The sequence below is a fragment of the Ranitomeya variabilis genome, chromosome 3 (assembly GCF_051348905.1).
Source record: "Ranitomeya variabilis isolate aRanVar5 chromosome 3, aRanVar5.hap1, whole genome shotgun sequence".
Lineage (NCBI taxonomy): Eukaryota > Metazoa > Chordata > Amphibia > Anura > Dendrobatidae > Ranitomeya > Ranitomeya variabilis.
Genome location: NC_135234.1, coordinates 74,043,280 through 74,056,646, shown reverse-complemented (window position 1 = coordinate 74,056,646; position 13,367 = coordinate 74,043,280). Strand labels below are relative to the sequence as shown.

At 41.8% G+C, this 13,367-nt stretch overlaps 1 protein-coding gene and 1 long non-coding RNA gene across 4 annotated transcripts in view; one reads left to right on the top strand and one right to left on the bottom strand.

Moving 5' to 3' along the window:
- The first annotated feature begins 10,975 nt into the window (after positions 1-10,975).
- LOC143815193 (ankyrin repeat and SOCS box protein 9-like) overlaps positions 10,976-13,367 on the top strand; it is a 74,982-nt gene continuing 72,590 nt past the window's right edge. Inside the window, exon 1 of one of the 3 annotated variants that reach the window (XM_077294174.1) lies at positions 10,976-11,379. In XM_077294174.1, coding sequence (XP_077150289.1) covers positions 11,298-11,379 — 82 coding nt within the window. In that variant the 5' untranslated portion in view covers positions 10,976-11,297. The remainder of the gene's footprint in view (positions 11,380-13,367) is intronic. The other 2 variants (XM_077294171.1, XM_077294172.1) reach the window with 2 other exon arrangements.
- Positions 11,448-13,367, bottom strand: part of LOC143815194 (uncharacterized) — a 39,000-nt gene continuing 37,080 nt past the window's right edge. Inside the window, exon 3 of the long non-coding RNA XR_013223697.1 lies at positions 11,448-11,671. This is a non-coding gene — a long non-coding RNA (uncharacterized LOC143815194). The remainder of the gene's footprint in view (positions 11,672-13,367) is intronic.

Genomic DNA, 13,367 nt, shown 5'->3' with positions numbered 1-13,367 from the left:
ATAAATGTTGAATATTTTTTATAAAGTTTCAGTTATTTTTTTACCTTAATGTTAATGTTGGACAAGGATTACACGACAACATATGGTTGTGCAGTGTGAGATTACACTTTCGCACTATTGCATTACGGGCCGCGATGGTGAATACGGTTTCACTGTGACTCGCAATTTACTCTGACCGTGACTCGAAAGTCAACAGAAATCCAACCATGCTGAATTTCACCACAACATTCACTATCTTTACTTGTGATTGGCAATACAACTTTTCAGCAACATATATCCCTGGCCTTAATGAGAAAATCTAATTTAACTGATGTCTAAATTATTATTCTGCCAAATATTTTGGTCCTCACTAGTGATGAGCGAGTATACTCGTTGCTCGGGTGACCTCCGAGTATTTCTGACTGCTCGGAGATTTTGTTTTCATCGTGGCAGCTGAATGATTTACAGCTATTAGCCAGCTTGATTACATATGGGGGTTGCCTGGTTGCTAGAGAATCCCCACATGTACTCAGCCTGGCTAGTAGCTGTAAATCATTCAGCTGCCAGAATGAAAACTAAATCTCCGAGCAGTCATAAATACTTGGAGGTCACCTGAGCTTGCTCGAGAAAACCAGAGCAACGAGTACAACCTATAGGTGATGCACACAAATAAAAGTATCTAAAGATGGTGCTTTTTTAGGTTGTTTAGACCAAAAATTAGACAGAATTAGTAAATCTGCCTCATTTTGTGATACTTTCCAGGGTTCCAGGGGTAGACATGTTACTGCAACCTGAGCAGCCGCACAGGAGCCCAAGCAGTACGGGGGCCACTTCCACCTCCAAAGCAGATGGAATTGTACATTATGTTGAGCTATTCGGCTGCAAAGGGCCCATATATTGCTCTTGCACAGGGGCCTCTTCTGTCAGTGTCCCCCTCTGGTACTTTCCATTCAGAGGCGTAGCTAGAGTTTCAGTTCAGGAGGGTGAAACTTCTCAGTGGGCCCCTAATCAGGTAACCTTGATTACAACCCAGTGATGCATCCTAATAGTGGAGGAGAACCTCAGCAGATGACCGCGCTGAAAATAATCACTATATATAGACCAACAAGGATATTACCGCCATATGATCAATGGTAAATACCAGTCCTACAGAACATATAAGAGATCACAGCACAGTTACAGATAATATCTTACCGCTGACGTTCTTTCGGATGGAATCGTTAATTTTTTCCGTCTTTTCCCATCTGGCCCAGACCGACATGACAACTTCTTCAAGCCACGACTCAGCTGCAGAGAATACAACAAAGACACATTTCATTTCTCATATTTCAGCCCCATCACCATCTATTCCCAACCTGCACAAACTCTTCATCCTGCTGATACCCCAATACTGAGCCGCTGCTGCCGTATGTGTCCCTATTACTGCCCCTGCTGTGTGGTTCACTGTGCCTTCTAAATTTTTAAGGAACCCTCTATAGTAATACCGGATGCAAGTGCCCTAGAAAACAGTGTCCATATTTTGCCCCCTAGAAAGTAATAATGCCCTCTGTGTGCCCCTTTGATAGTCACAGTAACCTGAGTTGCCTTGTAACAATAAGTGCCCACTTTACATTCAATAATGTCCTGAGTCTACCCCCTGTACAGCTCCCGTATACACAGTATAATGCCCCCTCACTGTACAGTACCACCCACACAGTATACTGACCCCTTAGTAGCCCCCAAACTGTTTGGCTCCAACACTGTATGATGGCCCCCTTGATAGCCTCCATATAGTATAATGCACCAGATAGTCCTCAATATAGTATAATGCACTCCCCATAGGGAGAAAAACCTGAATGCTGTATCCAGAATACAAACAGTTAAACACAGATGCAGAAGGCTCATAGTGTGCTGACATTAAAGAGATTAGGGATGTAGACAAAAGCCACCAGATGGAGCAGGTCACAGCGGCAGGTTGACATCTGTGCATTAGTCATGTCCTCTGTTCCTGTAACACCACAATGGCTTCTCCAATATGAAGAATCCCCTGAATTGTCTTATGACATCTGCAAAAAATCCTTTATCTGCTGTACAATAATGTAAATAAATATGAACATTTCACATTAGTCGATTCTTATTTTACTTAACACCCGTGCATAAATCTAATGTCTTCTCCCGTGCTCCCCCATTCTCTGGAACTCTCTACCCCAACACATCAGACTCTCGTCTACATAGAAACCTTCAAAAAGAACCTGAAGACTCACCTCTTCCGACAAGCCTACAGCCTGCAGTGATCCTCAACCTACTGAACCGCCGCACAACCAGCTCTACCCTCTCCTAGTGTATCCTCACCCATCCCCTGCAGACTGTGAGCCCTCGCGGGCAGGGTCCTCCCTCCTTCTGTACCTGTTAGTGCCTTGTTTTTTGCTCATGTTTAATGTATTTGTCTATATTTGCCCCCTTTTCACATGTAAAGCGCCATGGAATAAATGGCGCTATAAAAATATATAATAATAATAAAAATAAATAAATAATGTCACCACAACTGGCTATGTGCCGCTGCTGCTATCGAAGGCAAGGTGCGGTATATAAGCTAAAGATTAGTGTGTGTCTGTGCTGATCTGTTGCTGCAGGGCAGAGACAGAGGATGGGGATGCCACTCAACACTATACTGTACTGGTTATATACAGACCAAGGCATATACACACGTGGTCAAAATTGTTGGTACCCCTCGTTTAAATACAGAAAAACCCACAATGGTCACAGAAATGACTTGAATCTGACAAAAGTAATAATAAATGAAAATCTATGAAAATGAACAAATGAAAGTCAGGCATTGCTTTTTTCAACCATTCTTCCACAGACTTTAAAAACAAATAAAATTCATGAAATAGGCCTGGACAGAAATGATGGTACCCTTATCCTAATATTTTGTTGCACAACCTTTAGAGGCAATCACTGCAATCAAATGATTCCTGTAACCATCAATGAGACTTCTGCACCTCTCGACAGGTATTTTGGCCCACTCCTCAAGAGCAAACTGCTCCACTTGTCTCGTGTTTGAAGATTGCCTTTTCCAGACTGCATGTTTCAGCTCTTTCCAAAGATGCCCAATAGGATTTAGGTCAGGGCTCATAGAAGGCCACTTCAGAATAGTCCAATGTTTTCCTCTTAGCCATTCTTGGGTGTTATTAGCTGTGTGTTTTGGGTCATTATCCTGTTGTAATACCCATGGGCTGCGACTGAGACCAAGCTTTCTGACACTGGGCAGTACATTTCTCTCTAGAATCCCTTGATAGTCTTGAGATTTCATTGTACCCTGCACAGATTCTAGACACCCTGTGCCAGATGCAGCAAAGCAGCCCCAGAACATACAGAAACAGAGCCTCCTCCATGTTTCACAGTAAGGACAGTGTTCTTTTCCTGATATGCTTCATTTTTCCGTCTGTGAACATAGAGCTGATGTGTCCTGCTGATGTGTCCTGAGGACATTCTCTCAAAAGCTTTGTGGCTTGTCAACATGTAGTTTGGCAAATTCCAGTCTGGCTTTTTTATGATTTTTTTTTCAACAATGGTGTCCTCCTTGGTCGTCTCTCATGAAGTCCACTTTGGCTCATACAACGACGGATGGTGCGATCTGACACTGATGTTCCTTGAGCTTGAAGTTCACCTTTAATCTATTTAGAAGTTTTTCAGGGCTCTTTTGTTACCATTCGTTTTATCCGTCTCTTTGATTTGTCATCAATTTTCCTCCTGCGACTGTAGGATGCTAGCAGGTGTGTAGGATGCAGTGACACACAGGAGGCAGAGCAAGGGTTAACAAAGATTTTTATGTAACACAACAATAGTTCAAGCAGGGGGGTATTATAATAATAAAGGTAACAACAGTTCAACTTATCAGTCTCTGGGCCCTGGTAGGAGGTAGCTGAAAGATCCCTTGGTGGTGCCGCAGAAAGGCGATGCACTGTCTCCTTGCGATGGTGAATCCTCCGGGTCCTTCGGCACGTGGTCTCCTAGTACGGGCATGAGATGTTGTAGAGGTATAGGTATGTGGCACATTGGTTGTAGAAAACAGTTCAGCAGACAAGGCCGCAGGATTAGTATGCAGTCCAGCGGTTGCGGCCACAGGAGCAGGCCGGCACTCAGTATGCACCGCAGAGATAGGACTCAGCGGTACCTCTGTGATGATGAGCAGAACGATGCTCTGAAGTCCGTACTGGTCACTGTGCTGTGCAGAGATCTCTCTGGGCTCTGTGTCGTCAGTTGGGATGACACTGCTAACCGAGTGGGAAGGCACGGATAGCTGGCGTGGGTAAGTCAAGAGGGAGTCAACCGTCTCTGTGCTCTCACGCTGGTTCCCCACCAAAGGCCCCATCTTCCCGCACACACCGCTATTTAAGTCGGACCCGCCCCCATCAGTCAGGTGTCCTGAACTGCTCCGGTCAGCAATCTCTTCCCCCCAGAATAATGGTGACAGCCCCGACAGTTCCAGCCCAGACACGCAAGAGGGACCATTAGCCTGGCTCTCCTCCCTACACGACCACGTCCAGGGAGGTTGGCTACAGTCCCATGGATCTTAAATTTATGAATAATATGTGCAACTGTAGTCACAGGAACATCAAGCTGATGGTCTTATAACTTTTACGTTTAACATGTTTGTCTATCATTTTCTTTCTAATCTCCTGAGACAACTCTTTCCTTCACTTCCTCTGGTCCATATTGAGTGTGATACACACCATGTCACCAAACAGCACAGTGAGTATATGTAGTCCTATATACAGGCCCACTCACTGATTCCTAGGTTGCAGACACCTGTGATGCTAGCTAGTGGACACGCCTTGATTTAACATGTCCTTTTTGTCACATTATTTTCGAGGGTACCATCATTTCTGTCCAGGCCTATTTCATGAGTTTTATTTTTTTTTAAATTCTGTGGAACCATGGTTGACTTTCATTTGTTAATTTTCATAGATCTTTTATTTATTATTATTTTTGTCAAATTCAAGTTATTTCTGTGACCATTGAGGGTTTTTCTGTTATTAAACGAGGGGTACCAACAATTTTGACCACATGTGTACAGCACGGTAAGAGTATTACTGCCATATAGTTACAGTGCTCTTGTGTATTCCGCAGTCTCTCTGGGATGTAATTACTTGCACAATTAACTTGCAAGGTTGTACTTAGTCATCTGCTGGCCCTTGTCTATACTGATTCTTATTACAGTAAACCTGACATCAAATTTTTGCTGCCCGATGCAGTCTACAGCAGGCTTCCCTCCGCTTCACTCCATTTTACTCTCCCGACCAGTCAGAGAGAAGCTGCCTGGGGGTCATATCGGACTAATCAGATGAGACACAAAGTCCCCTGTTGGCTTTACAAAGTACGCCACAGCGTAACACATGCCTGGCTGCAAGCACGGAGCCCATGGTTCGGGCAGAATGAATCTGATGGCAGGTGCCATTTAACATCTACTGGGTTATACAAATTAGGATATGTTCACATTTAATGGGATTGCTACAGATTTTCTGTCTGGATTTCCAGATGATAAACCTACAGTAGCAGCAAAGTTGATGAGTTTTGGACAAATATCACCCACAGAGTATGTGCACATGACGTCTTTTTCAGCCAGATTCCCCCCAGAATCCATCCACAAAAGTTCCCCATATAAGGAACATAGTGCACTGCAATATCAAAATAACATTGCTGTGTACATGTTCTGTCTCATGTCACTTCTATTAATTGCTTCGGGGTTCAGAAGAGTAACATTTTCATTCTCTGCTTTCTATATTCCATAGTACAGAGTAAAAAGCGGCAGAAGTGGCTCCACCCAGGAGAACTCGGCGGCTGCGCCGGTGGCTAGATGGCGCCGTGTGCACATAGCCGCACACTTTAAAGTTTCAGTTTAGAAACTGACCTGATTTGTGGATTGTTAAATCACTAGCACAAGCAACAGAGGGCACCGCCAGGCATGAAGAGGCGGACTGCTACCTATGTGTCACTGCTTCTATTATACAAGTGAAACAAGGTAGCGCATCACCGAGTCTAGTGCACATCGGACAGCTGAGCTTTATTTGTACAAAAATAAGCAAATTGCAAGACACGTGACAGCAAGACCTGATTACATACACCTTATAAACATGAGACAAACAGAAAAAAAATGTGTTCTCCATGCTGAATTTTGACCCACAATGAAGCACCCAACCTGAAACACAACCTTGTAGGACTTTAGAGCTACTAGACAATGTGCCAAAAGAAACGGCCAAAGAATACAACAATAACGAACAGTTTGTAATAAACACTCATATTACATAGAATATTCCTAGTGCGAATATGCAGCAAGTAAACTTACAATACATTACAGCACGAGAAGGATCCAGTTTTGGGCTCCACATTTTAAAAAGGATATTCAGAAGTTAGAATCAGTTCAACAATGGGCAGCTAGATTATTGCAAGGGATGGAAGGACTCTTATATGATGAAAGGTTGGAAAAGTGGGGCTTGTTTAGCTTAGAAAAAAGACGCCTCAGACGGGATCTCATTTACATGTATATATATATGTGTGGACAGTACAAAACACTGGCACAGGACGTATTCCTTCCAAGGACCGTCCTAAGGACAAGGGGCACTCATTACGGGTGGAAGAAAGGCGATTCTGGCAGCTAAACAGGAAAGGGTTCTTTACAATTAGAGCAGTCAGACTGTGGAATGCCGACTACAGGAGGTAGTAATGGCCGACACTATAACAGCTTTTAAAAAAGGGCTGGATGATTTCCTTGATACACATAACATTGCGGGTTATAGATAGTTTAGTGACGAAATATACAATTGGTGGAGAAAGGTTGAACTTGATGGACCCAGGTCTTTATTCACCTATGTAACTATGTAGCTATGTAACTAAGACAGGTGAGTCATGAATGAATAGTATGGAGAGAGTGGAGAAGAGTCGTATGCTGCTGGGAAAAACAACCCACACATATCGCTGAACTAAAAGTTTTCTCAGGGGTGGACTGAAGGATGTATGCTGCAGGCAGAGGCACACCACATGTATCGCTGGACCAAGCTTCCTCAGGGAGGACTGAAGGATGTACTGTGAGTACGGAAAGTATTCAGACCCCTTTAAAATTGTCACTCTTTGTTTCATTGCAGCCATTTGGTAAATTCAAAAAAGCTAATTTTTTTCTTATTAATGTACACTCTGCACCCCATCTTGACTGAAAAAAAAAACAGAAATGTAATAATTTTTTGCAAAATTATTAAAAAAAGAAAATTTGAAATATCACATGGTCATAAGTATTCAGACCCTTTGCTCAGTATTGAGTAGAAGCACCCTTTTGAGCTAGTTTTGACTCATGATAGTTGGGGGACCTATTGGAGATTTTGCATTCGAGTCCCCAAGCTTCGTCATGCCACTGACAGAAGATCTAGGACTTATATGTTTAAGCTACAGATTTTTCATAATGTAAAAATCCCCACTCAGTACTAAATAAGTACTATAAGTACTAAAGGTTATGGGGCTTTATAATTGATGTCATATCGCTACCAGCTCTATCTATATATATAATTGTCTAAGGGGTACTTCCGGCTGTCTGTCCTGGAAATCCCGCGTCGCTGATTGGTCGAGGCCGCCAGGCACAGAATTAGTCCGAGGCCGAGAATTAGTCCCTCCCTACTTCCGTCCAGTCAGTGCCTGGCGCCTGCTCCATACTCCCCTCCAGTCAGTGCTCACTCAGGGTTAATGGCAGCGTTAATGGACCGCATTATGCCGCGGGTAACGCACTCCGTTAACGCTGCTATTAACCGTGTGTGACCAACTTTTTACTATTGATGTTGCCTATGCAGCATCAATAGTAAAAAAATCTAATGTTAAAAATAAAAAAACAGAAAAACCTGCTATTCTCACCTTCCGTTGTCCGCCGATGCGCGCGCGGCTGCTGCCAGCTTCCATTCCCAGAGATGCATTGCGAAATTACCCAGAAGACTTAGATGTCTCGCGAGACCGCTAAGTCATCTGGGTAATTTCGCAATGCATCTCTGGAAATGGAAGCTGGCGGCAGCCGCTCGCGCATCGAGACAGTTTCGCTGGTCGACGGAGGGTGAGTATATAACTATTTTTTATTTTTATTATTTTTTTCAACAGGGATATGGTATCCACACTGCTATATACTACGTGGGCTATGTTATATACTGCGTCGCTGCTATATACTACGTGGGCAGTGTTATATACTGCGTGGCCTGTGTTATATACCAGGTGGGCTGTGCTATATATTATGTGGGTTGTGTTATATACTGCATGGGCTGTGTTATATACTGCGTGGCCTGTGTTATATACTGCATGGGCTGTGTTATATACTGCGTGGGCTGTGTTATATACTGCGTGGCCTGTGCTATATATTACGTGGGCTGTGTTATAAAGTACGTGGCTGTGTTATATACTGCGTGGCTGCTATATACTACGTGGCTCCTATATACTACGTAGCCTGTGCTATATACTATGTGGCTCCTATATACTACGTGGCCTGTGCTATATACTATGTGGCTGCTATATACATACATACATACAAATTCTAGAATACCCGATGCGTTAGAATCGGGCCACCATCTAGTTATTCATAGACACCATGGAGGCAAGTTTTCTACAGATACAGTACTAGACCGTGTTCCAAATTATTATGCAAATTGCATTTAAGTGTCATAAAGATTTAATTGTTTTGTTTTTTAAATAAACTCGTGGATGGTTTTGTGTCTCAAGGCTTAATGATCACTGAAATCAATCTTAAAGGGAACCTGTCACCCCCCTCAGGCGTTTATAACTAAAACAGCCACCTTGTGCAGCACAAATGCTGCATTCTGACAAGGTGGCTCTTTTAGTTATGATGCCTGCACACGCTGAAATAAACCTTTATAAAATGTGCCCCCTCATACCGTGAAACCGTCCCGGAGGCGGGACTTTCCTTCCTTATCAGACGCAGCACAGCCGTCACTCCGGGGCTGTGCGCGCCGGGCGCCGCCTCCTCTTGCAGCATTATCGTCCCCGGCGCCTGCGCATTAAGTTTTTTTGGGCATGCGCAGTTGCGCTGCCCTTCGTACTTGCAGCGCAGGCGCCTAACTGTTTTGTGACTAAAACAGAGCACAGACAGAGTTCATGCAGATTAAGGCATAATGAGAAAGGTTTCTGCCAGACAAATTCATTGGATTAAGAGAGCAGCTGCCAAATACCATTACAAAGCAGCAAACAGTTATTTGAAGTTACTGGTGCCTCTGCAGTCCCTCGAACCTCAAGGTGAAGGATCCATTAAAGGCTTGCTGTGGTGCATAAACCTACTATTCCACCACCCCTAAACAGTGTTCACAAGCAGAAATGGTTGCAGTGGGCCCAGACATACATGAAGACTAATTTCCAAACAGTCTTGTTTACTGATGAGTGTCGAGCAACCCTGGATGGTCCAGATGGATGGAGTAGTGGATGGTTGGTGGATGGTCACCATGTCCCAACAAGGCTGCGACATCAGCAAGAAGTTGGAGTAGTCATGTTTTCAGCAGGAATCATGGGGAAACAGCTGGTAGGGCCCTTTAAGGTTCCCGAAGGTGTGAAAATGACCTCTGCAAAGTATATAGAGTTTCTGACTGACAACTTTCTTCCATGGTATAAAAAGCAGAAACGAGCCTTGAGGAGCAAAATCATCTTCACACATGACAATGCACCATCTCAGAATACCATCTCAGAGTCATTGGCTGCTATGGGCATAAAAGGAGATAAACTCATGGTGTGGCCACAATCTTCCCCTGACCTCAACCCTATAGAGAACCTTTGGAGTATCATCAAGCAAAAGATCTATGAGGATGGGAGGCAGTTCACATCAAAAAAGCAGCTCTGGGAGGCTATTCTGACTTCATGCAAAGAAATACAAGCAGAAACTCTCCAAAAACTCACAAGTTCAATGGATGCAAGAATTGTGAAGGTGATATCAAAGAAGGGGTCATATGGTAACATGTAACTTGGCCTGTTAGGATGTTTTGGAGTTAAATAGCTTTTTTGTTCACTGAATGTGACCTTCTAATGCTGCAAGTTCCACAAATCAGCATTTTCAGTTCTTTAAAACATATCAAATGTTTAGAAATTCTACTGTGCCTAATAAATTTGGAACAGTGCATTTTGAGTTTTTATTCATTTTGGAGATTATACTGTTATCAATGGGAGGTTTCTTCAATAAAATTTGATGTATAATCTAACGGGTGATGACTTTTATTAGACTGACTCTCATTTGCACTGACCATTTAGGAAAATCCGAGAAAAATATCATTTGCATAATAATTTCAAACATGGTGTATACTAATAGTTAATTAATATTAACCCTCATACAAGACAACACTGTTCAATATGATGCGTTCTTCCATAGATTATGTGACAATACACATAGTTCATCCACACAGCTGGATAAGGAAATACTCCAAGGATATGTGCACTAATTTTAATTTCAAGCAGGCCAATCCGAGTTTTCCAAGTGAATCACGCTTGGTGAAATGTTGGCGTTTTTCTGAAGCTTTTTTTCGTGTTTGTTTTTTTTTGTGTGTATGGCATAGAAATGCATATGTTCATTCTCTTTAGCGCTTTTGAGCTTTTTCAGGTGGATTTTTGGAGCCGGTCTAGATCCGATCTGAGCTGAAAAAAAATGCAGATGGGCATACGATCACAGAATAACATTGGTCTGAATGCAATTCTATTTTTTATCAGATTGCATTCGTCCGATGTATTCGCAAGTGTGAGCGAGCCCTTAGATGTGACGTAAAACACAATTTATTGTAGCTTTTTGCGTTCCTTTATACCAGCCTTTAATGTCAATTTCTATATGTACTGATGCTGACAGTATTAAGCTGTAGTGTTAATATTGTTTTTACTCCCTATCATCCAAGTTCCTCCAGCGTTTTTAGATCCTGCTGAAGTTGCCTAACTGGATTAATGTGTTCCCAACCCCCTCCCTCTCGTCTCTCATTTTTTTTTTTGCAGAGATATACTTTTCATTGAAAGAAAGTGCATGCCGGTTATATTCTCCAGATGATTGGCCGTGGTCTTCTAAAGGATGTGACATCAATGCAGCTTTTTTGTTTGTGAACTGTCGGGATCTTCATGAAGTTTGGGTCTAGTTGAGAGACGGATGATATTCTTCTTGCTGAGTGGCTGCTCTAAGGTTACACAGGTATTACTGAGCTCTGCTCACTGCTACATGTTCCCACAGGACTCCATTAATGCTAGACCGTACGTCACTCATGTAACCGGGCACTAATATTCTCAGAGGAACCTGGACTTTCAAGGTGTCACAAAGATCTTATTATAAATTAAGGATGGAGTCTGAACATAGTGGTCGCTCTCAGGACGACGGAGGTCAGCCCCCAGTAACGTACGTCTCTAACCCTCTAATGGCTGGTGAGTATATTTTACCTCTAACGTGGAAATGATAGCAGTAATCAAATGATAACCTACAGCTCATTACGTCTTATTGCCCCATGTTACTTTTACTTTGTGGCGGTTTTATTGTAGTGCAGGAACTTTTGCAAAAAAATAGGAAAAATAAATGAAGAAAGAAATTGCAAATGAAACCCCAGTGTCTATTCCGTATGGATGGGGGTGTTATTTGCGCAGTTTCCACGTGAATGCTTCCATTGTTGTACTTCCCATTGATACCTTTCTGATAGCTGTACTGTAAGGTGATATATACCTGGAAAGAAATTGCGAATTAATTTGTCCATTAGCGTACATTGTAAGAGCGTATCGATATCAAAAGAAAGAATAAATGACCAACAAATCAATAAATAAGATGATTAAAAATGTATATAATCTTTATTATGTATAAAGGAAGGGAAAAATTGGGGGCACTGACCCAAACAGGGGAGAAAAATGTATATAAAGACAATATGTAAAAAACAAATATGAAAAACAAAAAAACATAGTTATGGAAATATAACCATGTTATACAGGGTTGAATGTATAGTAGTGATCATGGGAATTGATCATAATAATGGTCATCAACGAGGTACAAATAAATGATATGCTGTAAAGTAGCTATGTACTATATGACCAGATACAAATTCCAATGTGAAAATATCAAGTAGTACATCTAAACATTGAAAAAACATGCAAGCAGGAAAATAATGTATCCATACTGAAGTATGGTCACCCCTGTGTGGATGGCGCTTGCCCCGACGCGCGTTTCGCCACTTTGCCTTTGTCTGGGAGGGGCTCATGAACATGCATATTACAGATCCATGTCCTTAAAGCGATATTTTCACTTTTTTAAAATGTTGGCATAATACTAAGATATTCCATCACATTGTGATGGGTGGAGGTCAAACCTTTGGAACCCATGAGTATAAAGTAGCAGTGTTTCCAAGGTATTATAAAATGTGGACATATGAACTACTGCAGGGTTGTAGAAAAAATGGACATTTCTGCTCAATAAATGAATAATAAAGAAGTAGTGCTACTTTATGTAATAATCATAATAAATATAAAAGGCGTCTTATAGCTCATCACACTCAAATGCAATGACTTTTTTTGGCAGATTTTCTGTTTCACCTTTAAATCCTGCGACAGCATGTAAAAAGGAGCATTGAAGCTGAGTATTCATGAGGGTAATGGAGCCAGATTCTCACTGAGCGGTTTGTACATTGGCCAGAACACCTCTGGGACACAAAATATTCAGCACTGGCTCATCCAGCAGGAAAATTACTGGTTATCGGCAGCACTGAGTGACAGAAAGGAACTGTTGTTTTAGTCAGAGAAGAGAACTTTGGACTTATTCTGAAATCATCTGTGTTTCTCATTAACTTGAACAGTTGAATTAAGACCAAATAATTTAAGGTCAGAGAAATTCAGCACCGTGAATGCAACAGTAATATCAAGGATAAAGAATGGCAATAACATAATGCAGGGATTTATCAAAAGTTCTTATTTATGTATAACTATATAACTATATGCACATACAATGCATACACATGTACATTATCTTAATATATATATATATATATATATATATATATATATATACAGTCATGGCCAAAAGTATTAACACCCCTGCAATTCTGTCAGATAATACTCAGTTTCTTCCTGAAAATGATTGCAAACACAAATTCTTTGTTATTATTATCTTCATTTAATTTGTCTTAAATGAAAAAACACAAAAAGAATTGTCCTAAAGCCAAATTGCATATAATTCCACACCAAACATAAAAAAGGGGTGGACAAAAGTATTGGCACCGTTCGAAAAATCATGTGATGCTTCCCTAATTTGTGTAATTAACAGCCCCTGTAACTTACCTGTGGCACCTAACAGGTGTTGGCAATAACTAAATCACACTTGCAGCCAGTTGACATGGATTAAAGTTGACTCAACCTCTGTCCTGTGTCCTTGTGTG